General features: G+C 38.3%; 3 protein-coding genes across 3 annotated transcripts; all 3 read right to left on the minus strand.

Moving 5' to 3' along the window:
* Window positions 1-368: 368 nt before the first annotated feature.
* Window positions 369-13867, minus strand: sphk2 (sphingosine kinase 2). Its single transcript, XM_030158523.1, has 8 exons — window positions 13733-13867; window positions 10383-11974; window positions 7850-7999; window positions 7663-7757; window positions 7423-7538; window positions 6782-6985; window positions 3913-5494; window positions 369-2984 (listed from the first exon to the last, which is right to left on the minus strand). The coding sequence occupies exons 2-8, from the start codon at window positions 10843-10845 to the stop codon at window positions 2922-2924; spliced, it is 2673 nt and encodes an 890-aa protein (XP_030014383.1). The 5' UTR covers window positions 10846-11974; window positions 13733-13867; the 3' UTR covers window positions 369-2921.
* Window positions 13868-14189: 322 nt separating this feature from the next.
* On the minus strand, window positions 14190-18004 carry rpl18 (ribosomal protein L18). The gene is made up of 7 exons (XM_030159033.1): window positions 17906-18004; window positions 17193-17279; window positions 16980-17087; window positions 16272-16370; window positions 16027-16150; window positions 15336-15405; window positions 14190-14318 (listed from the first exon to the last, which is right to left on the minus strand). The coding sequence occupies exons 1-7, from the start codon at window positions 17906-17908 to the stop codon at window positions 14243-14245; spliced, it is 567 nt and encodes a 188-aa protein (XP_030014893.1). The 5' UTR covers window positions 17909-18004; the 3' UTR covers window positions 14190-14242.
* A 2272-nt stretch (window positions 18005-20276) lies between these two features.
* On the minus strand, window positions 20277-21604 carry LOC115435791 (mpv17-like protein). Its single transcript, XM_030158407.1, has 4 exons — window positions 21253-21604; window positions 20607-20677; window positions 20502-20531; window positions 20277-20393 (listed from the first exon to the last, which is right to left on the minus strand). Exons 1-4 carry the CDS (start codon window positions 21602-21604, stop codon window positions 20277-20279), a joined length of 570 nt encoding a protein of 189 aa, XP_030014267.1.
* Between the last annotated feature and the right edge of the window lie 4331 nt (window positions 21605-25935).

Genomic DNA, 25935 nt, shown 5'->3' on the forward strand with positions numbered 1-25935 from the left:
ATTAAAGCAAATTATTTCAGTGTATCTAGATTTAGACACTATACACATCCTATTTACTATTTATAACTACATGAAAAAGCTTCTATATAAATGTGTCTGTATAAAAACAAAACCAGTTTATCTAGTTGGAAATACACAGAAAAGGAATAAAACCCTTTCATATGATAACCAATTGACAGACAATATTTTTTCTACTTACATAATATTCAGAGAAGTTTGTTGTTTTTACAGTTCACTGCCCATTTTAATAACCAAACACTGCCTCAGTCAGATATTTACTTCCATAAGTAAATATCTTCTACCATAACTACTTCTACACAAAAAGTTAAACTTCAAAGCCTTTATCAAATGGCACATCTATTACACAATTCATTTCAAGACTTTTTTATTTAAGAAATGACACTGTGAAGGAGACATTCATTCGTGTAGTGAAATTGCTTAACATTTTTTTTTTTTTTTAAGTTCTTTGTGGAATTAGCATAGTGTGATTAAAGAGGTTTAAGATGAGCATCAACCTATGTGCTGATTAGATTCAACAAAAGATACCAACCTAATATAATCTGATAAATTAACACCCCTCTGTTCATATCACACAAAATATTCAGGTTGGTGATTTAAGACAATGATGTGACAGAAGACAAGAATACAGTAGATTTGCTCCGGACAAATGTATTGAGTTACATTTATTCAAAACCATATATAACTATTAACTGTACATTGTATATCTTTCATAGTTTTAGTAATAATTACAATGTACTTACAGGCAGTCCACTACAAACATCTTAATAGCATTATCAATTTAGGGGTTAAACCCTGACATTGTCATAATAAATTGGTCTATAACACCATGGTCCAAGCTACGGCCATAGACACCAAATATTTAGGAAGGTAAACTTTAAACTAGCCTCTTAACATCAAAAGTAAACATTTTGGCAATAACTCCATTCAAAGTGTATATTGATTCTTCTATTTGGTAATGTTTACAAACCTAGACTCAAAATGAACTCACATTCGGTAGCTGTGTAAGCACAGTGTAATTGTGGTAGACTAGCTGCATTGTGTGCTTTAAAAAGCCAAAAAACAAAACAAAACAAAAAAAATGACAGCCTGTGGAGCAAAAGCATTTTACTCCAACCCCGTGCGGTCAGAATTGAACAGTTTATGACCAACAGCCAGAAGTTACAGGCTTGTAATATAAAGGCATTGATTTGTCCAGGTATGATCAACACATACAGTATGATGATGACAACTCGAGCAGAGTCTGCGTATGATCTTCCTGATTGATTGATACAATGCACATGCTAATAATTCATCTATTGCCCTGACAAAGAATATCAGCAGGTTTGTTTTTCATTTTAAAAAAAAGGTATCCTGTAGAATTCTGCCACATAATTTAATCTGGAACAACCATCATCATTTTCAAAGATCTTTATCCTTATGCCAAATCAATAGAAGTTCATCATTTAGTGTGACTCATGTTTTCTCACAGTGAAAGTTTTTCATGATCGAATTACTTTTGCCTTATTTAGCCTCTAAAAAATAATTTTAAAAAAACCTCCAGAATATTCTGTCCTTTGTTTAAATTTTTTTTAATTTTTCATATCAAGGGTGAGCTGTGATCCATTAATTTTAGTGTCCAGACGGTTTTCGAAAATAAAAGCTGTTTCTGTTTAGACTCATTTAAAAACTTCTCCTTAATCTAGTGTTGTGATTTTCTGTACTGCATTAACTTCAGTTATTGTGCAAAATAAACGGATGTATGTAATGATACTCAGATTACTCTCCAAGACTGCTATTAACAGAGTGATATTCTGTAAACACAAAGAGTGCTGAGGGTTAAAATATGTGAATCTGATGGATTTCTTTGAAATTAAGTCTAACAAAGAAGTTTGATTTGTTCAGACATTGTTATGCCCAATATGTTTTAAAGTCTGATATCACTGACATCATAATCGTGCATCAATTTATTAATAAATGCAGGCAGATATGCACAAATGTAATGGTCACCGTTCAACAGTTCCATTACTGCTATGACTCTGAAAAGCCTCATGATGCTGCTGTATATTAAATCATTTGCAAGAACACTAGGGTCATTTAAGTGTACTAATGTCCACATTCTTGTCTACTGATGCTTAGCAGCGGAGAACAGCGTGCTCAGAGATAACAATACAGTGGTTCTATCAATATGTCTAAACATTTAAGCTTAGCTTTTCTCTCATGAAGTGGACGGATACTCTGATAGGTGGATAGAGATTAAGTAGATTTAAATTTCTTATGTAAATCAGAAAGGGCAAAGTCACAAGAGATACATCATCCAGTAGCAGATAAGGCATTCCTTTGAGGGACGTAAGTTTTGACACTAAACATTAAGGATTTAAGATAAGGTAGAAGATGGAAGGTTGGGGAGGATTTCTATGGGACTGGCCCAGTGAATCTCAATGTGTCTTATAGCATTTTATTTTTAAGGACAACTTTAAATTTTTCTGATTTCTCTCCATCTCACTGTAAGGCAAAAATCAGGTAGTGCTTCTCTGCATGCATACTACTGTGTATACATCCGACACATGCACTATCTGCACAAAAAAATCCTTCGACATTCGATTGTTCTTCCCTATTTTTATCCCAGGCTGTGCAGTTTTCATGCTTCTCAGGGTATGCTGAGTGTAATCCAACAGCTGTGCAATGAGGCGCATTTTTCATCCATTTTCAAATTCACTATTAATCCCTGCAGTCGTGCTCCAATGATGCGTGGCTCGGTGGGTTATCCCTTTCATTAAACCCCAGAAAAGCAGTTTCTGCAATCCAGGCTATTTTAAGTCTCTCAGATGCTGATCCCTCTTTCCCTCAAAGCATACATGGCAACAGAGATTACATAATTGAGTAGAGTGCTGTATCTGTCAATCAGATCAACCAATCCCTGATCAGAATCTAGTAATCTTCACTCCAGAGTCACCAACAATGAGACGAGACATGGAAGGATGAACCTGTAGGAAATCAGAAAACAATCCATTAACAACAAAATAACACATTGGACATGACACTAACACCTGAACTACATAATCCTGAGGGGATTGAGATAATAAGTCTGCACAGAAACATGTTAACCAAAGTGTGAAAATGTCTGAAATAACTGAATCATTTTTGCCTTAAACATCAATCTATCAGTTTCACCTGCATGACTTTGCTTTATGTAGTATTGTATCAAGGGAGTCAATAACCTATAGCTCTGTTTAGACCAAAGATTCACAAGACCTTTTGAAACTATGGTGCATGTCTTCTACACCAACAATTCTGTTTTTTATTCTGCATGCTTCTTAATTCAGTATTTTCTTTCTAACTGCCAGCTTTTTGGGTTTTGTAGCTCATAATAACTTGTTGTGTCTTTAAATATACACAAAAACAAAACAACAGAAAAAACAGGCATTAATTCTCAGCCAAATTGTTATTTTAAATATTGTTATTGGTTCAGAATTTTGTATTTGGTGCATCCCTATTTGATACAGTAGCATTTATAGCACTGGTGGAACAGAGAAAACACAGGCAAAAAATGTGAATATCACCTCGAAGTGGAAAAAACTTGGCAATCAATACAGAATTACATTAGGGGATAGGCTGAAAATAATGCTGCTTTGCACTAGGTGAGGTGCAGCACATAGATACTGAGAAAAACAAACGATGTGTTCTATAACCAGACCATGGCAACTTTAAAAGCTGAATGCATGTAATACCTTCAATCACCTTGAATCAAGCTGAGACGCACCACTTCACACTCTGCAGCTTCCTGCAGTATCCTAAACGATTTTGTCTCAACGTGAATCCTTGGTCTGAACTGGACTTCAATGTCCTGTATTATCCAGGGAGCTACTATCTCTACACACTGCACTGACAAGCTCAAATTTTCTTCTTTCTCACCTGTGCTTGAAGCGGTCCATAAGGAACCAGTTCTCCATCCACAGTGAGTGTTCCCCGTGTAGACAAGGGCTGCAGCCTAAAGGCTCTGCAGGTAACGTGGCTCACATAGGGTGAGCTGACGGAGTGGTGAGTTCCTCTTTCCATGGCAAAGAACAGCCTCAGCAAAGTGGCTCTGGAGATTCCAGCCCGCACAAAAGTCAGGTGGATTAGGCCATCATCAAATCTGGCCTGGGGTGCAGCATGGAGGTCAGCCCCGAGATGGGTCTGATAAAGGGCCAAGACCAGGACAAAGTCCCCTTCAATAGTGACCCAGTCTCTGGTCGGAAGAGGTTGGTCAAGAGGGGGTAACAAGTCATCCCTAGGGAGGTTTAAAGGCAGTGAGAAAGGACGGTTCTTCATTGGTCCTGCTGGCTCAGCAATGTCAAAGTTAAAAGATGAGGACGGTGTGCGTAAGGGTGAAGGGGAGGTGGAGTTTGGTGTGTTAGGGCGGGGAACAAGGTATGAGGAGGAGTGTGGGGAGGCACATGATGGAGAAGAGGGGGGAGTGGGAGAAAGAGACAGAGAGAGAGAAGGAAGTTTCGGGGGGAGGGAGTTTGAGTGGGAGTGCTGGAGGAGGGAGAGAGGCCTAGGCCGGGAGGCATTCTGGTTCTGGTCCAGGGTTTTGGGTTTGTAAGAGAAGGGAGAGTGACGAAAGGGAGAGGAGATGGTCAGAGCTCGCTCACGAGCGACGTCCAGTGGGTATGTTTCTTTCTGAAAGTAGGTTCCGTTCAGATCCATGTCCTCGACCCCATATGAGGTGCTCGAGTCTGGGTCTACCTCCTGACTGAGGGGCTGGCTGAACAGGGTGCTGGCAATCTGGCTCGAAGGGGCTGAATTCTTCCTCAGTGTCTGCCTGGCTTCTTGAAGACTATCTTGGTAAGTAAAACTGCCCTCTGGCTCTTCATCTGCTTCCCGCCCCATGTCGACCCCGTAGCTCTCACCAAGCTCTCTTGCACGCAATACTCCCTCCCCCTCTACAGAACCAGCACTGCCTTCCCCATCCCTCCCCCGATCCTCTTCCTCCATTTCACTCGAGTCTTGTTCTACTCTTCCGTCGTCTTCCCTTTCATCCTTGATGCCTGCCAACCTTTCATTTGATTCTGAACTGGTCCCTGACCTCTCCGAACATGTCCCTGACATCTCCTCTTCCGCTTCCATCTCCACCTCCCCCTCCCTCTCCCTGTCCTCTGCCAGGCTGCTCGCCCTCACCACACCAGTTCCTCCTCCCCGGGCCCTCTCTCTTCTCCTCTCCCTCTCTCTCTGCCTTTCCTCCTTTTCCCTCTCGCCTTCACCCCTGCGCAGGCTCCTTTGTTCGCTGATGCCCATGTCAGAACAGGTGCGATGAATTGGAGTTTTGCAAAAGCCCTCCAGGCCTTCTGTGATACTGCGGGAGAGGGGTCTCCGTGGCGGAGGAGGGGTGGCATCTGGTGATGTGGTCACAATAGATGGAGGCAAGTATGAAAGACGACCCTTGTAAGATCGAAGAGAGGCTATGCGCACAAGGGTGCCCAGGGTAAAGCGAGCAGAGCCCAGGCCACGATACCTGGAAAGACATAAAGTGAAGTAAATCCATTTGCCAAACTAAATAAAAAACTAACTAGCAGAATAAGGTGCTTGCTACACAGAAGTTAAAAAAACAAGAGGTTAATTAAAGGGAGAAAAAACAGAATTTTCCTACAGTGAAGAAATTCTTAGAATGTTTCCTGCAATGTGGGGTAAACTGCCTCTAGGGGATGTGCAAGACAATGACTGAAATTAAAAACAGCAATTTTGAAAAAACACCAAATAAACTGTATGAACTGTGTATTTTTTAGCCTACATGCTCTTAATAGTATGATGTTTCAATGCACAACCCATAAATACAAGATCAAGGGTCTGCAACTTAGCATACAGGGCTTCTGTGTTCATATCTATAAGCATATTTGACTAGTTTATCACATATTATCTTTATCTGCCTACTATGTTGCCTCTTGGCTCGGTCGTCATTGTAAAACAGAACTGGTTCTCAATTGACCTACCTGGTAAAATAAAGGTTGAATAAATAAATAAAATAAATATTGTCCTCAGATTGTGAATACACAACAAAAGGCGATGGTGCAAAATTGTAAATTATGAAGAGAGGTGATCAACATGTACATCCAAAGAATAAGAGGTGTGCAGGATCCCAAAAAAACAATGAAAAAAATAAAGGAATGTCCACACAACCTGTGAGCTCCCAAAACATTAATTAAACCACATGATGTTTCGGGCCCTGTGGTTTAATAAATGTTTTGGGAGCTCACAGGTTGTGCGGACCTTTCTTTATTTATTTGCAAAATTGTAAATTATAAAGATTTGGAATCAGCATGCTCGATTTAGTCAAGATCACATTTTTCCTTCAGTAGCAGATGAAAAGTTTTCAGATCTATTTACAGCCCTATGGTAGGGGGGGTGAAAAGATCTTTAGTCTGCATCATTTTCTTGTGCTGTAAACTCTTTCAGTCAATATTTTGAGCCTACAGTGATTCTAATAACACTGAATATCTGAATATATTTAATATGTGATTAAACCTGATGTGCATGTTTTAATGTTGCTGTAAACATTCACGTATTTTACCCCTTGATAAAACAGTGTCAGAACTTGTTTCTTCTTCATGTTTTTCACCAAAATTTACCCCTTAAATGGCAGGTTTGTATCTTTGTTGCAAACTGTAAATGTATTTAAATGTTGATGTGACACATTACAGTGCTACAAAGTTGCATTTTTTTCTTAGGCAAACTGAACAAAGACTTTTTGTTCTTCCAAGAAAAGATTGTCATATTTTAAAGCTACAGCATCTCCCATACTCACCTCTCACTCTCAATGTCCACATCAGACACAAAGCCCCAGGCAACAGAAAGGAACGAAAACAGTCTTTTGGGGGCCAAAGGACGACTGTTATTTGAGGGAGGGGGGCTTGTTGTCACGGAGACCAGGTCCATGGGTCGGACACCGCCTCGACAGAGCAAGAAGCAGCAGTTCAAAAGGAGGGGTTCCCGAAGGCACATGTCATACCTAAGGGCGATAAAAAAAGACAACAACTCTCCTGAAAAAAAAAAAAGATAGAGACACTGTACAAACAGATAAACAACAATATGTCTATATGTGAGATCCAGGACTAAATTTCAGGACTTAACAACAATACTACACAGTTATAGTAAAAGAAAAGAAGCTTATCAATTTGGAATAAACCTCATTTCATGTACATAAACAAATCAAGTTACATATGAAAGCTATAATCTTTGAGTTTGTATTTAAGAATGTCGGCATCACGTTGATGAGGATGACGCATCAAACGTGTGATTGGATCAAAACGCTGAAAATTCTGGTGAACTATCATCAAAAATAAACGTAAGAACTGATTAGACAGAGAGGAAAGAGGAGGCGTATTAATCTGCTTAGCACATTTTGTATTTACAGAGCTGACTATCTGCTTAAACAGAAATGATTACCCTGCATGGTGGTTGATGGAGCCAGCTAGTGCATTCCCAGAGCCACAAGGCAGAATGCCAACAGGTGTTTTTATTGCTTGTTCCCAGTCAGGACGCTCCATCAGCCCATTAATCACCTACATGAACAGAGCATATTCAGAAAATCCTATCAGTAAGCAAAACACCACAACACAGGAAGAACATGCTGTACAAGTTAAGAATGTAACACTACATGTTTCAGCCAGCAAAAACATTACGCACCTCATGCAGCAGGCCATCTCCAGAAACTATGATGATACCATCCCACTCTGGGAGAGATATTTCTCTGATAAGTTCCCTGGCATGGTTCTGACGCTCTGCAGAAAATCCAGTGATGTAGCAGTGGTTATATGCATCATATGCACAATTTATGTCAAAGCTTTGTGTTAATGCAGGCCTGCTGTGTTACCTGTCTGTATAAGGTTGTAGCTGATGTTTGCTTCTCTAATCATTGGCAGGATGTGGGTCTGACACCACTGCATTGCCTGGCCTCGCCCGCTAAAGGGATTGACCAATAACAGTAGTCGCCTGGGACGAGGTAGCAGACTTCTTGAAAATTCTGTATGAAAAAAGAGCAGGAATTAGTATAAACTACTGGGGTCAAAACACAAAGAACTAGAAGTTTGATGCATTTTCAGAGACAGCCCACTGGGATGTAACAGAGCTTTATTACAATGATGCCTAACCATGGACTATGAATGTATTCAATCATGATTCCTTTATTTCACCTCACTGGACCTTCAGTACTTCACGCTGCAAAATGCTGCTGCTGAGCCAGCATCTACTAATCACTTACACTCAGATGGCAAAGTGCAGAAGGATCATTCAGTATGAAATGAAACAAAACATGGCAGTAAAACACAATCTCTGGCTACAGAAGTGAATTATTATCATGTAATTATCTTTATTGTATATCAAACTTCACTGCAATAAAACAGAACACTTCTCATCTTTAGTCTTTCACTAGCACTGGTAAAAGAGAGAAAAGAGAAAAAAAGGAATATGTCCATGGTGTTTGGAGGAACAATAAGTGCAGCCAAAATGCTTACCAGTATGTGAGAGAGCATAGGCCACAGTAACCTTGATATTATTGAAAACAAGGTAAAAAGTATGGCCTATCACGTATGAGTGCACACTCCTCCACAGAGCTGCCTCTGCCCCTGACTATCATCCAGTGTTTGATAGTAATTTATTTCTATGAGCTACATTAACTGCCTACCATCTTCTGACAAATATTTAGCAACATAAGAAAATACACAGTGAAAATGTAACCCGCCAAACAGACAACTACTGAATCTTAAAATACATGATTTTTAACTGAAAAAGTATGGAAGTTTGAAATGGAAAATATGAATAAACTCTGTTTAATTGGCATTGAATATGTATCTAAGAATAATAAATATATTGTAGATGTAACATAACAGATGCTGGGAAAGGGGGTGATGATAAAGATCTCACATAATCCAGGAGCATGCAAGAAACTGCACAGAAATACAATGAAATCAATGCATGCAATTATTCTGTGCAATGATGTCAGCATAAAACTTTGCACAAATAAAACAGGAGGTGACACAAAAAACCTGAAGAGCAAAATGTCAAAGAATTAAAGCTATGTAAACAAAATAGAACAGAAACAGATGTAACCCTAACAGAAGTAAATATGAAAGAGTCAGGCCAGACAAGGGAAAAGCACCAAATGACAGATTCATCAGTACTGCAGGAATATGGTGGGGCAAGTGACTCAAAAAATGACAAAACAACAAAGAGATGCTTCAAGATTACATCAATAAAGAAAGAAAGAGACAAGAAAAGATGGGAGATGCTTGTGAAATCTGGGGCAAATAGGCAATAGTGAGAAAAGGTATCCATGCATTGAAAAGTAAACATGGGTCCTTTTTATCTGTTTGGTTTTGGGTAGGGGGATAAAGTGTGTGGAAAGGGGTGGCGGACTACAGCGACCCACCCTGTCTGTCGCTTCATTTGACACTGAATGATACAAACTCTGTGTGTGTAGGGTAGATAAGGCCAAAGAAAGACACAAGTCAAGCATTGTATAAATAAAGCTCCCCAAAAACAAAGGTACCAATGTGACATAAACAAAGTCCTAACAAAATACTCAGCATAATCCTAATACAATAATCCTGTTTTTTGTTTGTTTTATTAAATAACCCACTACCTCACTGTGACATTTGGATACACTTAGTTAAGTTTTACACAGTAGGTATAAACCAGGATGTCATATAATACAATGTGGTTTCATGAAGTTAACAACATTCAAGGACTTATTCAAAGAGAAAAAGAAAATCCCCCAAATCTATTGCTATTGAAAACAAGTCCTATATTATTAGAATCATTTATCAAATATTAATGGTAAATCAGTGATCATTCCCTTTTATTTAAAAAAGGTCAAAAACAGAGGAAAGGCACTGTTCTTTTTTTCTTATCAAAACCTCAGCCAGAAAAAAAATCAAAATACACATCAGTGAATAAAAATATCATTAGGTGATAATCAACATAAGACAACTGGATGAGTAAACAAAAAATTATTGCAAACATTTGCATGTTTTTGTTCTTTTTTAAAAGCAAGGAGATACTGTTCATTGCTGATAAATGCACTAAAATTTAATCATTCGTTTGTAACTGATTTGTTAATTTAGAAGCGATAGTAACTAGAATGAAATTCTCATGTAGATTATGCAATTTTGTATTGTCAAGTGCATAATTCTAACATTATATACGAGGACCCTAAACAGCTGTGTCTGAAAAAACCTGAATATTTAGGCACAGGTTACACAAACCTTAAACTATAAAAGTACTGTCTCACTATGTTAACAGGTAGAAGGATTACATGGTACTGCAAACAGTACTTCAGTCTAGTTAAAGCCAACCAGGAACCACCATTCAAACTGCACATAGAAGTCTCCAGTAAAACCCGCACTTACCTGTGTCAGCAGTGACGGTCACACCTCTGAGTAGACATTGCACAGCAGCGGACCACCTCTCAGCTTCAGGCCTACTTTCTGCCAGGTAGGCCCTCACCTGCCTGCGCCGTGAAATGCCCTTTCGTCGTTTGCCTGGTGGATACCAATACAGCACCAGGAGAGGGGGTGCAGGGGCACGAGGGCAGCTGCAACCCACAAGCTCTGATAAAGGCAGCAGGAGACGGGCTTCCTTTCCCGGCCGTGGAGACAGGCGCTGGATGTGTATATGGGTGTGTGTGAGGGTCAAGGCATAGTTGGAGGCCAGAGCTGGAGTAGGGGATGCAGCAGGGGAGAGCCCCCCTGGACCACCAGGGCTGTTGGGGCAGCTGTTATTGTTGCTGTTACTGCCTGACCCCCAGCTGGCAAACTGACCATGAAGGAGAGCTTCTGCTGGGGAGGGTGAAGACGGTTCTGGTGATCGCATCCTCTATACTAAACTGGACAAGGTTAACAGGAAAAATTCAGTCTACTGTGTCTCTAACAAGTGTGTGGTGGGATCCTCACCAAAAGCTTCAAAAGTGGAATTTGGCAACTCTGCAAAATTTTCAGGGAAAATCTAAAGGCTTCTTAATACAGTCTGAGAACTTTGTCCCTGAAAGTTATTCTTCCTTCAGTGCTTGTTTTTTTCAAAGCTAACGCCACAAAACGAGCGTTCAGTTTCTGTTCCCGTCAGTCCATTTCAGAAGTATCTTCATTTGAAAAACTGCTTCCAGTTTTGAGGTTTTTCTGCTTAGCGTATTTATCCAGTGAAGATGGGACCAGCTGAAGACCAGTCCTTCTGTCACAGTTTGACATGAAAAGATGTCAGCTTCTACAGTTTACTGCCAGTTTAAAAATGGAGGCAACACTTTAACATATTCAAAGAAAAATTTTTAAAAAGTACATATACCACTACTAGATCAGCACAAAATTGCATAAGTAAAAAAAAAGATATGCAATACAACTTAAAGCTACCAGTTGAATAAACAACAAAAGGCAGCAGAGCAGCTACGCAACATCAACAAATACTTCCTTAAATAATTACACAAATTGATAAAACTAAAAGTTGCACTGTAAAACTTAATCATTAAGTATAAGTAAGACAAACAAACCAACACACCTTGCTTACGACAAGGAGGCTACAACAAATTAAATTAATGTAAAGACTTCTGTAAAATATCATAAATGTAAGTGCTGGCTGAAATGTAATCAATGCCACAAAGATATGATAAGTGCAGGCTTTGTCAAGACCTTTGATACCTCTATTGCTATCTTAAGTCTCAGTGATATATGAGAGGGTGATGAGTAGAGTGAAAGGGCCAGCCTTCAGACAGCAGTATGATATATCCAAGTTTCATTCAAACAAATACTACTGGCTGACTCCAATATCTGCTCTCCACAAGAGGAGGGTGAACAAGTTAAGACAGATGAACTCCAAACAACAACAAAAAGAAAAAAAAAGAAACAAACAAAACAAAAGACAAACAAGGGGACAGTTCTGGTTGAATCCTTGGTCTATGTCATGGCAAATGTCCTTGAGTCAGCCTCACGTTCCCTCCCACAGATCTCTGTTCCTGTATGAAGACAAATAACAGCACTTGAGCATTAGGCTGATCCAACCACAGATGGGTTTTGAGGTGACAGACAAGAATTCCCCTTAGGCAACTTCAGTGTGCAAAGGTCAATATACCTATATCGCACTTTCACGATTACAGGAGAATAAGCACCAAGCGGTACTGTTACGATAAGAGGAAGAGATTAGATGATGAAGCAATACATGTTCCATCATGTGCCTTGACCTAGGTGCATCTTGACTAAAGTGTTATGACTCAAAGTCACACATCCTCAACAGCCATGCTGAGACACCACTATTTTATATGAAAGGCAGCCTGAAATGACCACAAGTAAGTTGTATTTTCATATTCAGGGATTTGTCCAACACTATGTAGGAACACAGTGTCTCTTTCACAATTCTAGGATCAAGATTTCAACAACAGCTGACAGGAATTGTGCTGGAATTTTGAGGATTTTGTAATTCTTATTCGCTTTTAATAATCTTACTTAATAATCTTAAAGCAATTACAATGATCCAAACACATTAGGAAAAATGTAATGACGACATATTTGCGTGATATTAGACACAATATTTGGAAGTCATTTTTATAACACTTTCACAATTTTAAGGTGGGTTATAATACAATCAAGTGCTGTGCATGATGGGTTAAAGTCATCTGAAATCTTAAGGTCACCCAAGTCCGGGTCCTCATAAGCTCCAGACATTGTTGCATCAAAGTGCAACATCTGCACTATCTCTGTGAGACGTAGTTAATACCATGACACCCTAAATTAATAAAGTTTTACCTAGCGGCTTTTAAGTTTTATAGCCAGGAAACATTATGTAAGCAGTGGTGCAGACAAAATCAATACTTGGCTGATGTCCTGAACTGATAAAACATACAAAAAGGACCTCACTGATGCCCATTGTTGCACCTTACGTCCTTGAAATGCAGGGCGGGGACACCCAGAAATAATAATATCAGCAGGCTAAATTTGTCTTCCACACAATGAGGCTGCTGTTGAGTGACTTCGGGGTATTTTGGGCGGGTTTGAGTAGTTAAGCATAGCCTGAAAGTACAGTAACCTCGATGTGCGTGTATATACGGTTCATAGAGGCGTTAACAGCATAATACATGGTAATCAATGTGAAGTTGAAGCTAAGGTCTGTAAACTTTCACCGAGGCTATCTTCAACATTAGCTACCAGGTTAAAAAGCCAGTCGCTAGCTAAGTTTACTTGCCACTTAGTTTAACTGTGGCAGGGCATACAGTAAGACTATTTCACAGTGGTCGTGTTGCCTGAAATTGTTACTAAGAAGCTGTAAGATTTCAAAGTTGTCCGACATAAATAAATCAATGTGAAAGCAAACGCTAGCTTATGTTATGATACAACGTCAGAAGCTAGCTACTGTAAACTGCTGCCTGACAAGCGCAGTACAGCGGTGTCAGTTAGCCACGGCTAGCTGTTGGCTTGCTAAGGTGTAACCCAAGTTTATGACAACTTGAGACCATCCTAAAGCCAAATTCCTCTAAAACTGAGCAGATATAAATATGGGTGGGCCATAAGCCTCTCTTTGGTGTAATACATCTAATTTATGTCAAGCTCCATGAGGTCCAAAGTAGACTAGATAACATTAGATTAGATGACAACGTCAGCTAACGCCTGTTAAAACCGAATATTCCCGAGGGACGACGAAAATCGGACAACTTGTGGCCAAAACTGTGGTTCGGAACCGACTAGAGTATAATACAGCAAATGTGTAAATCCCAAATTACCTCATCTTGTCTCCCCTCTCACGAGTCGCTAGCTCTGAACGCTGTGGCACGGTGCAGGAAGCGTCTGAGCCCGGAGACGCAGTAGCGGCAGCTTTGAGCGGCGGAGAGGAAATCCAATGGCGATAAGGAAAACATTGCAACACCCACCGACATTCTCCAATCATTGACAGACCACAACTTCCTGGCCAAGTCATTTCTTTCCAGGACAACAGTTATCAATACCCAGCAACAAAACAGATTTCTGATGTCACCTTTACATAAAAACTCCATAGATGGAAAACAAAGGCTGAGCCATTGAAATGACGTTGTAAGTTCAGGTATGTTGGCTCTGTTCCAGCGCTTTGATATGGACCAGCATGTTATCTCATATAAACAAGTTACTGTGTATAACAATGTAAGGGCCAGGGGGTTTCAAGGGTCTACAGGCTTAAAATTAGACACAAAACACGGGTCGTTCTCTTGAGCCAATCTTTTATTTGTATCAGATTGCATGAAAAACAAAAAGACAGACTAGTTCTTGTAGCCACGGCTGGCTCTGCGACCACGAGCTCTCTCGAACTTCCTGCCCTTGGAGCGGACGTAGGGCCTAAAGAAAAGAAGATTCATTTATTATCAAAGAAAAATCAGTGCCACATCTTCAACATTTTCTAACACACCACACTTACTACTTTAAACTCAATAAAAACGACTGAAATTACTTCTGGGATAAAATATTTAACAGATATTCTGGTTATCAAATACAAAGTTACACTTGTTCCAAAAATTCAGATACTAAGGCACACTGAATACTCTAGGCATTAGTAATGTGAGAAAACAACGTCAAGTGTTAATATTCATATTCGTCTTTTCTACAAGCACTCGCAACAAAACAGTCTCGTGTTAACGTCAACACTTATCCATTCTACATTTCCAGTTTATCTTTGGAATTATCTCAGAGAAACATGACCATATTCACCAACTCAACATTTCAGGAGCTCCTGTGTGGTTTGTATAAACTAAAATGTTGAGGATTAATGTTCTGAGTGACCATTTCTCCCTGTAATAACTTAAATACATAACCTTACAGAGCACAATCTACAAAAAAAAAAATACTTGTATAGGGAGTGCTGTAGTGAACTTCCTTATTTATAAGACTGAGAAGCCATTTAAGGCTGTTTCATATATTTTTAGGCATATTTGACAAGTTAACTTGGGAACAGATTTGCAATGCTATGCAACAAATATATTCCATTGGACTCAATCCAGGGCCTTTGAAGTCCATGTCTATAGTTTAAAGATTTAATTTTTGTCATCACAGCAAGACAATTGGTAACATTTAAGTAAATTAAGCAGTAGGAAGGAAGCCAAGTTAGAGTCCAGGTACATTTTAACACTGCACCTATTTTTATTCTCTTTTGAAACCGACGCAGACAGAGAAAAGGAAGGAGAAAAGGGCACAGATTGAAAGAAACAAAGAAATGCCGGATGACGAGAGCAAGATGAGACACAGCCCAATGTTGTGTTACAATGACACACAAAGTAGGGCACACAGTATGGATGAAGTGCATCTCTAATCTGCAAAATGGTAAGAAAGCATTTTTTCCATAAACAACTGTACACATACTTGGTGTGGCTGTGAGGGGTTCCAGGGGCTTTTCCAAAATGCCTGTACACCTGTCTGGCTTTACGGGGTCCTGAGGAACAAACATTATGATTGAAAAAATAATTCTACCACATAACCTGCTGAAATAACCAATTCAAGTTCCACACAATGCTACAGAATTATGAAGTTAAGCTTTTTTATATAAATAAATGAGCATGAAAGATGCCAACAAAAAAAGAACCATAATTAATTATCTTAACCTTCAACACTAGATTTTGATCAAACTATGTTTAATCTTTGGACACATGAAAGATATCCACACTATGCTTGAGAACAAATTATCTTGCAAAATGATGAAACCATTTTACCAAAAGGTTTAATTTTAACAACCTCGCACCACACATTCCACATAACCTCTTGTTTTGAAATGAAAAGGATAATACAAGCTGTGCAAAACTTAATTTGGCAACATATAAAAAATAATTTTAGGTATCAATAAACACATTTGAACGAACTACCATACTACAGCGTTCACTGCACTCTTGATGTGTGTATCACGTCACACATACATGTAGTGTGATGCCAAGGTGCTTACACACGTAACTCCATGTACTGGTAATACACTAGGGTTAGGGTTACTACTAATACTAGTACTAGAACCAATCCTTGCTTTTGCATCCCTGTTGTGGTTATTAGTTGAATGTAAGGTTACCTGACAGCAGCACGGTGCCCTGTCCTTTGGGAGAAGCCAAGGCCAGCTGGTCAAAGGTCATCACCTGACCACCAGACTTCAGGATCCTGCGGCGGGCACCATCAGTAACCCTCAGAGCACAGATCTATAAACCAACAAAAAAGTCAGTAGGATTTTCTAAAGACATCAACAAATTCACAGCATAAAGAAGTGTGAACCCTCAGTTAACATGTAAGTCCTGGTTCTTTAGGTGAAAGAGGGTTTACCTTGAGTTTGGGAATATCCTGAATCCTGACATCATCAGTTACTGTTCCCACAACAACAGCAATTCTGTTCTCACGGCCAGGCAACTTCATCTTACGGATCTGAGCAAAACAACATTAACATTAGTCAAGTCAAATCTACTTATATGCAGAGTTTTATACTTTTACACCGGTACTGTTAGTACTGTTAGAACTAGGAATAATCTCCTAGGCACTTGATTGTCAAAACCCATAATGAATACACAACAGATCATTAATACAAGACGGAAAAAAGACATTAGTATCTTGCACAGTGTAACTAAATAGTAAACCAATAAAAACAAACCAACACACACAAAAGCACAATTAATGGTAAAAGAATGCACAATAACAAGTGTCGTGAACAGTCAGTTGCTAGATGAGAAATACTAGGAATATATTTAGTTTATTTTGTACTTCTAAACAGGCACATGAGTCACTAGCAAATTTCTATACATCAAGTATTGGAATAATGGCAAGCAGCATCTAAATTGAACCACACAGGAGCACACACTCATCACAATGACAACTACATCAGATTTATACTGATGATACAACTGTCCTTGTGGAAACACGACCATTAGCTCAGTTTTTAGCGTATTAAACTGACTCCAGGGTTACCATGTCTAAACTGAACTGTCATACAAAGTGATAATGTGCCATTAACATTATACAGCATGAGAAAAAACTTACCAGACGAGAAACAGAGATTGGAGGCCTGTTGGTCCTGCTCATGAAGAGCCTTCTCAGGACAACCTTGTTGAAAGGAGCATTAGAGCGGCGGGCCAGAAACCTGTACAGCTACAACCAACCAGCAGTCAGATTAGAAATGTGTGTAAACAGGCATGGATGTAATGCAGACACAAAATGACATAATGAATGTTCAATACTGCGAATGCCAATTACCTTGACCAGGAGCCTCAGATAAATATCCTGGCTCTTTGGCTCTTTCCTGTGCACCTTACGGTCTTTGTTGTGTCTGATGTCAACTCCCTTGAAAAGTAAATGAAAACAATTGCAATTATACATTATACACCTTAGATCAAGACTCCAGCAGAGGCAGGGTCACACCGGTATCCAGGCCCCAGCACTGAATATTTCAACATAATGTTACGAAATAACGGGTGTTTCACCATTAAACTATGAACAAGTTTACATACAACACCATAAAAACATATTTCTCAGTTAATTCATTTGCAGTTCGCCATACATCTGGGGCCGGTTAACACGTTGACACTGCGATCACCGACTGCTATCACCAAACAATCCTACACCTCACATGAATGACTTAAATTAACATTATTGAACGGACATTACGTTGGTGTAGTTAGACACCATGTACTTGCAACATACTCCGTACTTTGGATAGTTTTCGAGGCTTGTTTCTGCTCAATTTACTATCGTGAATCTACTGCCTGGGCAGCACTTACGTCGGATCCGAAGGGGTAAGCTAATATGAAGTACAAAGCATAATATCACCAAATCATTGCTTCAATGCTACGTAAACAGCACCCAGAACAAGTATATGGGGCCGTTGAGACGACAGGATGTTTTAATTAAGAGGATGACCGTGGATAGTCAGGGTAAGGTGGTTTAAAATTTCTACTAGCAGTACCTACCATCTTGGAATCAGAGCGAAAAGGGAAAAGGACGGGCCGAGGTCTCGCGATAAACAGTGCGCTGAAATCTTGGCTCTCTGATTGGTTGAACTCCAAGCACTTCCGTTAAATGAACCCCGATGATTCAGGATGGCGCCTCTAGTGGTTATAACACACACAACTGCTTGAGTTTCTTGTAATAAACGAATTGACAAACATGCACAACTATTATCTAGACTTTTCTTAAGTATAAATTCAATCTCCCCAAGAAAAAGGACTATTTTTAAAAAATAATTTTTCATATAGGTTAGCAGTTCTTCCAGACAATGGAATCATACTCATACCAGATAGATGAAGAACTAGTTGATGAGTATTGCAATTAAACTGTTATTTTAGTTATCATTATATTATCTTCAGCCTGGTTCCCCCAGAAGTTGCATGCCAATTGATAAAATGCAAACCAACAACTTCCAAAAATTATATTTCCCCCAAATATGTTTATTTCACTGTTTCCCAAAATAACCAATAATATCACTTGAATAAGAATATATTTACAACCCCAAAATCCAAAAAAATTGAGAAATTTTGTGAATTATAAATAAAAACAGAATGCAATGATGAGTAAATCTCATAAATTATATTGTGTTCACCACTGAAGCAAATTCCTAGTCATGTGAACCCTGTTTACTGACATGGCAATAAACGTGATTCTGATTCTTAATATAAAAGACAAACATATCTATTTTTTTTTTAACTGAAAAATCATGGACATTGGCCATGGACATTAACTGGGTGAAGAAAGACCATCTTGGATGAGCAGAGGTTCACCATTCTGTGAAAAACTGTGTATACAAATTAGGGAACCATTTCAGAATAATGCTCCCAATGTAAAATTGTGAAGACTTTGAATATTTCATTATCTACAGTGCATAATATAATTTTTAAAAATTCAGAGTATCTAGAGACATTTCTCCATGCAAGTTATAAGGGTGAAAATCTATGTTGGATTGCTGTGTTCTTCAGGCATTCCAGGCAAGAGTGCTTTAAAACCAGTCATAATTCTGACAGAAATCATTCTATGTACTCAGGAACTCCTTCAGAAATCACAATCTACAAATTCAGTCATGTAAAGAAGTTGTTTGGGAACATGATCCAGAAACAATGCTGTCTTCTCTCTAGGACAAAGCTCATTTAAAATTGATTAAGATAAAGTGGAAAACTGTTCTGTGATCAGACAAATCCAAATTTTAAATTCTTTTTGGAAACCACTGGATGGTGCATCCTCTGATCTAAAGAGATGTGTGATCATCCAAGTTATTATCAGAGCTCAGCTGAAAACCCTGTGTATCTGATGGTACGAGGGCTGTTCAATAAGTTCATGGCCTCACCCAGAAATACTGGTTGTTATAATACAGGATGTTACATTCTTTCGTGATGGGATAGTGATGCTTGAACATTGATGGACCAAGTGCATTGCTGTAAATGGAGATTATGTTGAAAAATAAAATATAAATTATCAGTCTGTGTTGTTCTGTTCTGGGTGAGGCCATGAACTTATTGAACAGCCCTCATATAGGGGTGCATTAGTGCCTACAGAATGAGCAGTTTACACATCTGCAAAAGTGCATCAATGTTGAAAGCTACGGACAGGTTTTAGAGACAAATATTCCCTCATCTGGATGATGTCTTCTTACGGACGGCTTTGCATATTTCAACAAGATAATGCTTAACTGCACACAAGACCTATTACAACAGCATGGCTGAGATAGAAGAGTGCAGGTTCTGAACAGGCCTGTCTGCAGTCTAGATATTCCATCAATTTAAAAGCATTTATATAGTTTCCCATAAAAACAATTTTGCAGAAGTTTGGTATTCATTTTGTCATGGACACACGACAGCAGAAAATTAAACCTTTATTTCTTGTCTGCATTACTGCACCACAGCTGCCACTGTAAATTACAGGGCAAAGACTTTATTACAACAAGTGAAGTTCAATGATACAAAAACAATGCATCTGGTCAGTAATAAATGTGAAAAAATGAGCTACAGAAAGAATTCACAGTAAACAACAAGTAAAAAAAATCCCCTTCTTTTAACTCAATCAGTTGGAAAATATATCAGCCTATTGTAAGACCTGCTTTTTCCAGTAGATGACATATTGAAACAACAGTTAAATCAGGTTGTAACATCTCTGCTGTTCAGTATGTTCTCACAAGAACATTTGCATTGTTGTATTAATATTTTCCGTATTTGTATTCACTGTATATTAACACTGCCATTTAACAAAGTTTACATGATGTCATATGAGCCGCACCCAAAAATCATTACAAAATTAAACATTACTGAAATTACAATCATTTTATTAAAAGTTACACTGTGTGAAGTAGAAGTTTCATTGTTTTTGTGCACCTCGTTGTCTGAAGTGACACAGGAAGATTGTGAACGTTAACGCAATGCCTCCCAGAAACACTGTTCGAGCCACAGGGGGGACGAGGGCAAAGTTCACCGCCTGAAAGGATATTTAAGATGTTAAATAGCACACTGACACTCATTATACACCTCTGCATGTACAGCTTATGTGTCCTTTGTGCAGCCAGAAGATTGAGAGGATTCTCACCTGCATCGTTGACCAATACACCACTCCTGCCTGAGTGAAAAAAACAACAGACAGATTTAGTACAGGGTGTAATGGGTCTAAAAAGGACATGGTAGTGTAGCCTACCTTGTAAGATGTCAGAAATTTTTGTCTCCAGTCTTCGAGAATGTCATCTTTGTTCTCCAGAAAACTCAAACCTAAAATGTAAAGCTGGCTGTTATTTTAATATTTTTTGTAACTGAGGTTTTGCTCCCTGCACAAACAAACAAACTGTGTGGACTCAACCTATTTTGGGTTCCAACTGTAAGTTTGGGAAAACCAGGTCTAGTATATATGAAATAATATTAGCAGTTAAGAAGTAGCAATTAAAAGTGTAGTCATGAATAAAAAGTAAAAGTTTAGGCCTTTTTAATGTAAAATTACTGCCTTATTTCAGCTTTTTCAGACGCATCTTTTTTTTATGGAATGTTTTTGCAGTGGACATCTTTTTTTTTTTTTTGTAAAGCTGTCAAACTCTTGTCCCCTACAGAAGAAAAAATGCATTACTGGGTCTCATTAGATTAAATGACAATACCATGGCCACACTATCTCTGTTGCATATGTAATATGGACCCTTAAAGAATTTTAATCCTGTAAAACTTGGTTTTACTGTGGAAAAAATGTCATTTTACAGTGATGCAGGCTTTCTAATAACATTGTATCTGGAAAAGAATGACGTCAATTTGGGACTGGTCAATGGTTTAGTTTTAGTGTGAAATACAGTGTAACACACCAATATAAAAGGCACTGATGGTGAGAGGAGCAGCGATCAGTTGATCCAACACCACCTTCGCTGTCACCATCCTGACTCTGCTGCCCGGTAACATTCTCTCCAGTGCTCTCAGCCAGTGGTAGTTGAAGTTGGCATGGAAACAGAAGCCAACAGTCGCCACTCGTCCTGTCTGACACCAGTCGATGCCAACTGCGCTGCTCGACTGCAGTGAATCCTCTGATGTGGAGATGGCAGCAGGCTTCCCTCCCAGCAGGCTTTGCTGTATGAGGTCAGCAGAGGCAAACAGGGTTGTGTATCCCAAAACGTTACCGATGTACGGGTGAGCCTTGAACACTGCCCAGGCTCGGTTCATGATGAGAAATCTGATCCAAGAGAGCAATACATTCAAAAAGTAATGGAGTAAAGCAGATAATCATATCATATCATTACATATATCATATCATATCATATCATATCATATCATATCATATCATATCATATCATATCATATCATATATCATATCATATCACATCATGTCATGTCATGTCATATCAGAGGATGCGTGTTTATTTATTCATTTATTCCGTAAAAGCCATGATATTCTGCTGTGTTTCCTATGTTTATATTAATACTATTGGAATTTCTTGTGGGAAGCTTGAAAATAGTATCAAAAAAAAAAAAAAAAAAAAAAATAGAAGTCCTCTTTAAAGAAACATATAAGAGCTCAATTTATTAAAAAAAATAATAAAAATAAAAAAAAGCCACTTTCATGTTGTAATAGTAAATGGAGATAATCAGTACAAGTAATTAGAGTTAAATTGAAATTAATAGATATTGGAGTGATGAAAGACATAATTGAAATACAGAGAGGATATCAGAGGTACTCTCTACTGCTCTAAATTACACAATATAACTAAAAATCTGACAATCCTACCTTTCTCTGATGCTCTTCTTGATTTCACAAAATCCCAAAAAGACACAAGTGCATCTCCAATTGGCTCTGTCGGCTGAGGAAGAGGAGGAGCTCAGATGAATCTATAAGTACCTTCTCAACAGGTCAAAGTTCTGCCGCTGTGACACCGACTGTGTGGTAAGTCCTTTATCAGCTCAGTGAGGGGAATCTGAGAAAAAGCCACATGGGAGTAATGAAACAAAAGTGACAGACAAGGCACTAATTTAGAACAAAGTTTATGGAATTTTAAACACAGCAATGAAACCATTATCATGAATTGGAGTAAAAATAGGAAAGTGCAATTTAATTAATCTCAAACATTGTAGATGATCCTGGTGCAAACATACTTTAATTCATGTTGTGTTGTGATTATTTAACATCACCTACTGTGTAATGTAAATAAAAGTCAGCTGAGTGATCTCTCCCAGGTCTATATCGCTGAAACATTCAATATCACTTACCTCTGTTTGAATTTTCAACAGAAAGGAGCAGTGACGTGGAAATGTATCTGTGCAGCTTTCTGCTCAGAAGCACATGGTGTCACTATAAATAGATGCCACTCCTGTGGGAGTTCCGTCGGACCTCCCTGTTCATGGAAGGGGTTTTCTTAAAAACATCAGCATGGATTAAATACCTTAACAGTTATGTGTTTTTAAGTTCAGCCCTTTGAAACACATTTCTTTCTTTTTGCGATTTGCATGCCTCCTTAAATGTTTGTTTATCACTGGATTAGGTTGATTTTTGCACTGAACACCCAAGAAACCAATATGTTCATGTAAAAAGTTATTGAGTGCATTGAATTAATAATAAACAGAAATAATGTATTACCTGAATGAACAGTCATTTTCAATACATTATACTTCATTGTTACTTTTATTTCTCGGTTGTTTATCTCAGTTCAATTTGTTTTCATTGATTTGACTCAATTATAATCAGTTAAATCAATTAAATTTCACTCACATATTGCAAAACCCTCTCCTCCAAAAAATCTTTTCACAGGAAAAAAAGGGCAGTTTAATCTATTTATAATTTGATAGTGTTGTTTTATAATCTCGGTGTTTTCGGTTTTTGTTTTAACAACAGCAACTCACTATTTTTGGTAATTTCTGCATACATTACAGGACAGTGACATTAGCAGTTCCAGTATGGACAGTAAGTCAACAATCTCAGGTCCCAATGTGGTCTACAGGGTCTGTAAGGTCCACCTCTGCATGAACAGTGAGCGTACCTGCTTTGTTAGGTACCATGAAGTAATGGTACTAATGTAAGGAATGATGTTCAAAGGGACAATGTGGCTGTGGACAGGGGTCTGGATCAGCACTTATGTTGGTCTAATGTTCTAAAAGACATGTTCCTTTCACCGTTCATGTGGTTTTCATGTATTTTTTTTTTTCTATACACTTCTTGGATTTTTTTTTTTTTTTTTGCCAAACATGGTACCTTAACCTTGATTTGCCACATAACAAAAAAAAAAAAAAAAAAAAAGGAAATTTTAGTACAAAAGTAATAAAGTCCTGTTATATTCTCCAATGACACACTAATTCTGAAATTTTGAATTTCAGAGTATTTCTATGAGTTTCCTATAAAGGGTTAAATACTTAATATGGAATGAGCCTTCCTCTTTCCCTTTCTGACATAAGACCCACAACATCAACATGTCAACAACAAGTGAAAACCCTGAATGAAATGAACAAAATAATAATTATCAATAAAAAAAGGAAATTTCTCAGGGTAATCTTAACACCAAATATGTAGAAAAAGTACAAATAACAAACTGGATCTAAAACTTGATGGAGTATATTTGTATTCTGACCATTGTGCACCCAGCTGCTGCCATAGATATGTAAAACTGTCAACATGGAAGGTGCACCATTGAAGCACAAAGGTCAATTAAACACAGTAGCAACTGTCTCAGCTCTTCTCTCTGAGAATGTGGTAATGAGGGCCACACTTTAAACTCCTCAATTAAGGCCTCATTAATGTCACAAACTGGTGTTTTTGTGTCTCAGTATTTAACAAGCTGCCTATAGTGGGACACACAATGGAGACGCGTGTCCACACCTTGACAGGCGGTTGACTTCTCAGATAATTGCCTCTTTTTCTTTTCAGAGCCTCTCATCGTGTCTCACTTCCTCTTCCAATCTGGACGGAATTCGAGTTGGAGTCCATTCATGATGCAGGGAAAAAGGAAATTTATGCATTTGCACTGAGCATCTATGTCACTTGACTTAATTTGCACACACAGACCCACAATACATGCACACAACAATTAAAGCAGGGCATCTCTGTGAGGCAGTGTGAGTCCTCAGAGCAGTTTGTTTGGAGGACAGGACCAGATAGACGGCAGGCTGAGCAGGGACAGGTAAGCACCATCTTCATGAACATCTTTAATCTATAGTTTATGTATATGTTGTTTTTTTTTTTTTTTTTTTTTTTTTTTTTTTTTAAACATAATTGTGTTATAAATTAGAATGATGATGCAGTTTTTCACCTATAAAGCAGTTTATTACTGTCACATAGACCAGTGTGCATCTTGTGGAAATAAGAAGATAGATATAAATATTAATGAAAACAGTAACCTCATATGTACATATATTAAAGATACACAAGAAAGAAGTGCAGTTCCAATGTATCTACGGTGTAATATAGTTTAAATAGTTGTTTAGTAGTCTCAGAGTATTTGTTTAAATACGTAATGATGAAATTTATTATTGACTCAACAGCCAACATGCACCTTCTGTGAATATAAAGACAAAAGTTAATATGTAAGAAATAACCTCATATGTACATACATGATACATATATTTTGGGCTGGATATGTCAATATATGGAATTGTTCCAGTTTCTAACAGATGTCTGTATACTTTATATAGAGGGCATGTGTCATATAAGGAAATTCAATATATGTACTTTTGTTTGTGGGTGATCAACCAAGTTCCTCTGTGACATAACAGATAACTAAAACTCATCAGTTATGGGCATGTTTCACAAACTTTGGGTTATGACCCAAACTGGGTTATTTTTGGCACAATTAAATATATTTCACAATATTTATCTATTTATATAACATATAATATATAATATTATAAAATATACAAATTCTCCAAATTAAAACATAAGAAGAATGCTGTTTTGAAGGGTTTATAAGTGTTGACCATAATGAGGCTAAAAGATACAGCAACACTAAAAGATATTAAAGAGAGAAGGGGGATGCAACAAGAATCAAATTAATCAGACCTGCAGCAAATCATGACATGTTTCCGAGGAAACATCAAATTTCTCTTGTGGAACTCAGCTGAAAATGTTTTGGAGTCACTCATCTACGTTTTTTTTGTTTTTTTTTTACATAAATTCTACCTTAAAATTGCTCAACATATGGACTCTCAGCAACAAATGACAGTTTCTTATCATCTCAGTTTTTCTCATCAGTGATGCGACCCTCCATCTCTATGACTCTGGAGCCCGGGTTGGACCGGGGGGTCCCGTGGGGTCGTGACCTCTACACCTTTGTGACCTCAGCAGCAGGTCACATGATGAGGACTCTGCAGAAACCGAGGAAGAACCGACCGTCCAAACGCCAGGTCAACCACCGCCGCTTCCTGCACAACATGATCCAGAGGTGTGTGTGTGTGTGTGTGTGTGTGTGTGTGTGTGTGGGTGTATGTGTGTGTGTGTGGACAATCCAGGAGATGTTACAAATCAGTAAAGCAAGAAAAGAAAACACTTGCAATATTTTTTTTTCACTGATTTT

This window comes from Sphaeramia orbicularis, chromosome 16 (genome assembly GCF_902148855.1).
Source record: "Sphaeramia orbicularis chromosome 16, fSphaOr1.1, whole genome shotgun sequence".
NCBI lineage: Eukaryota > Metazoa > Chordata > Actinopteri > Kurtiformes > Apogonidae > Sphaeramia > Sphaeramia orbicularis.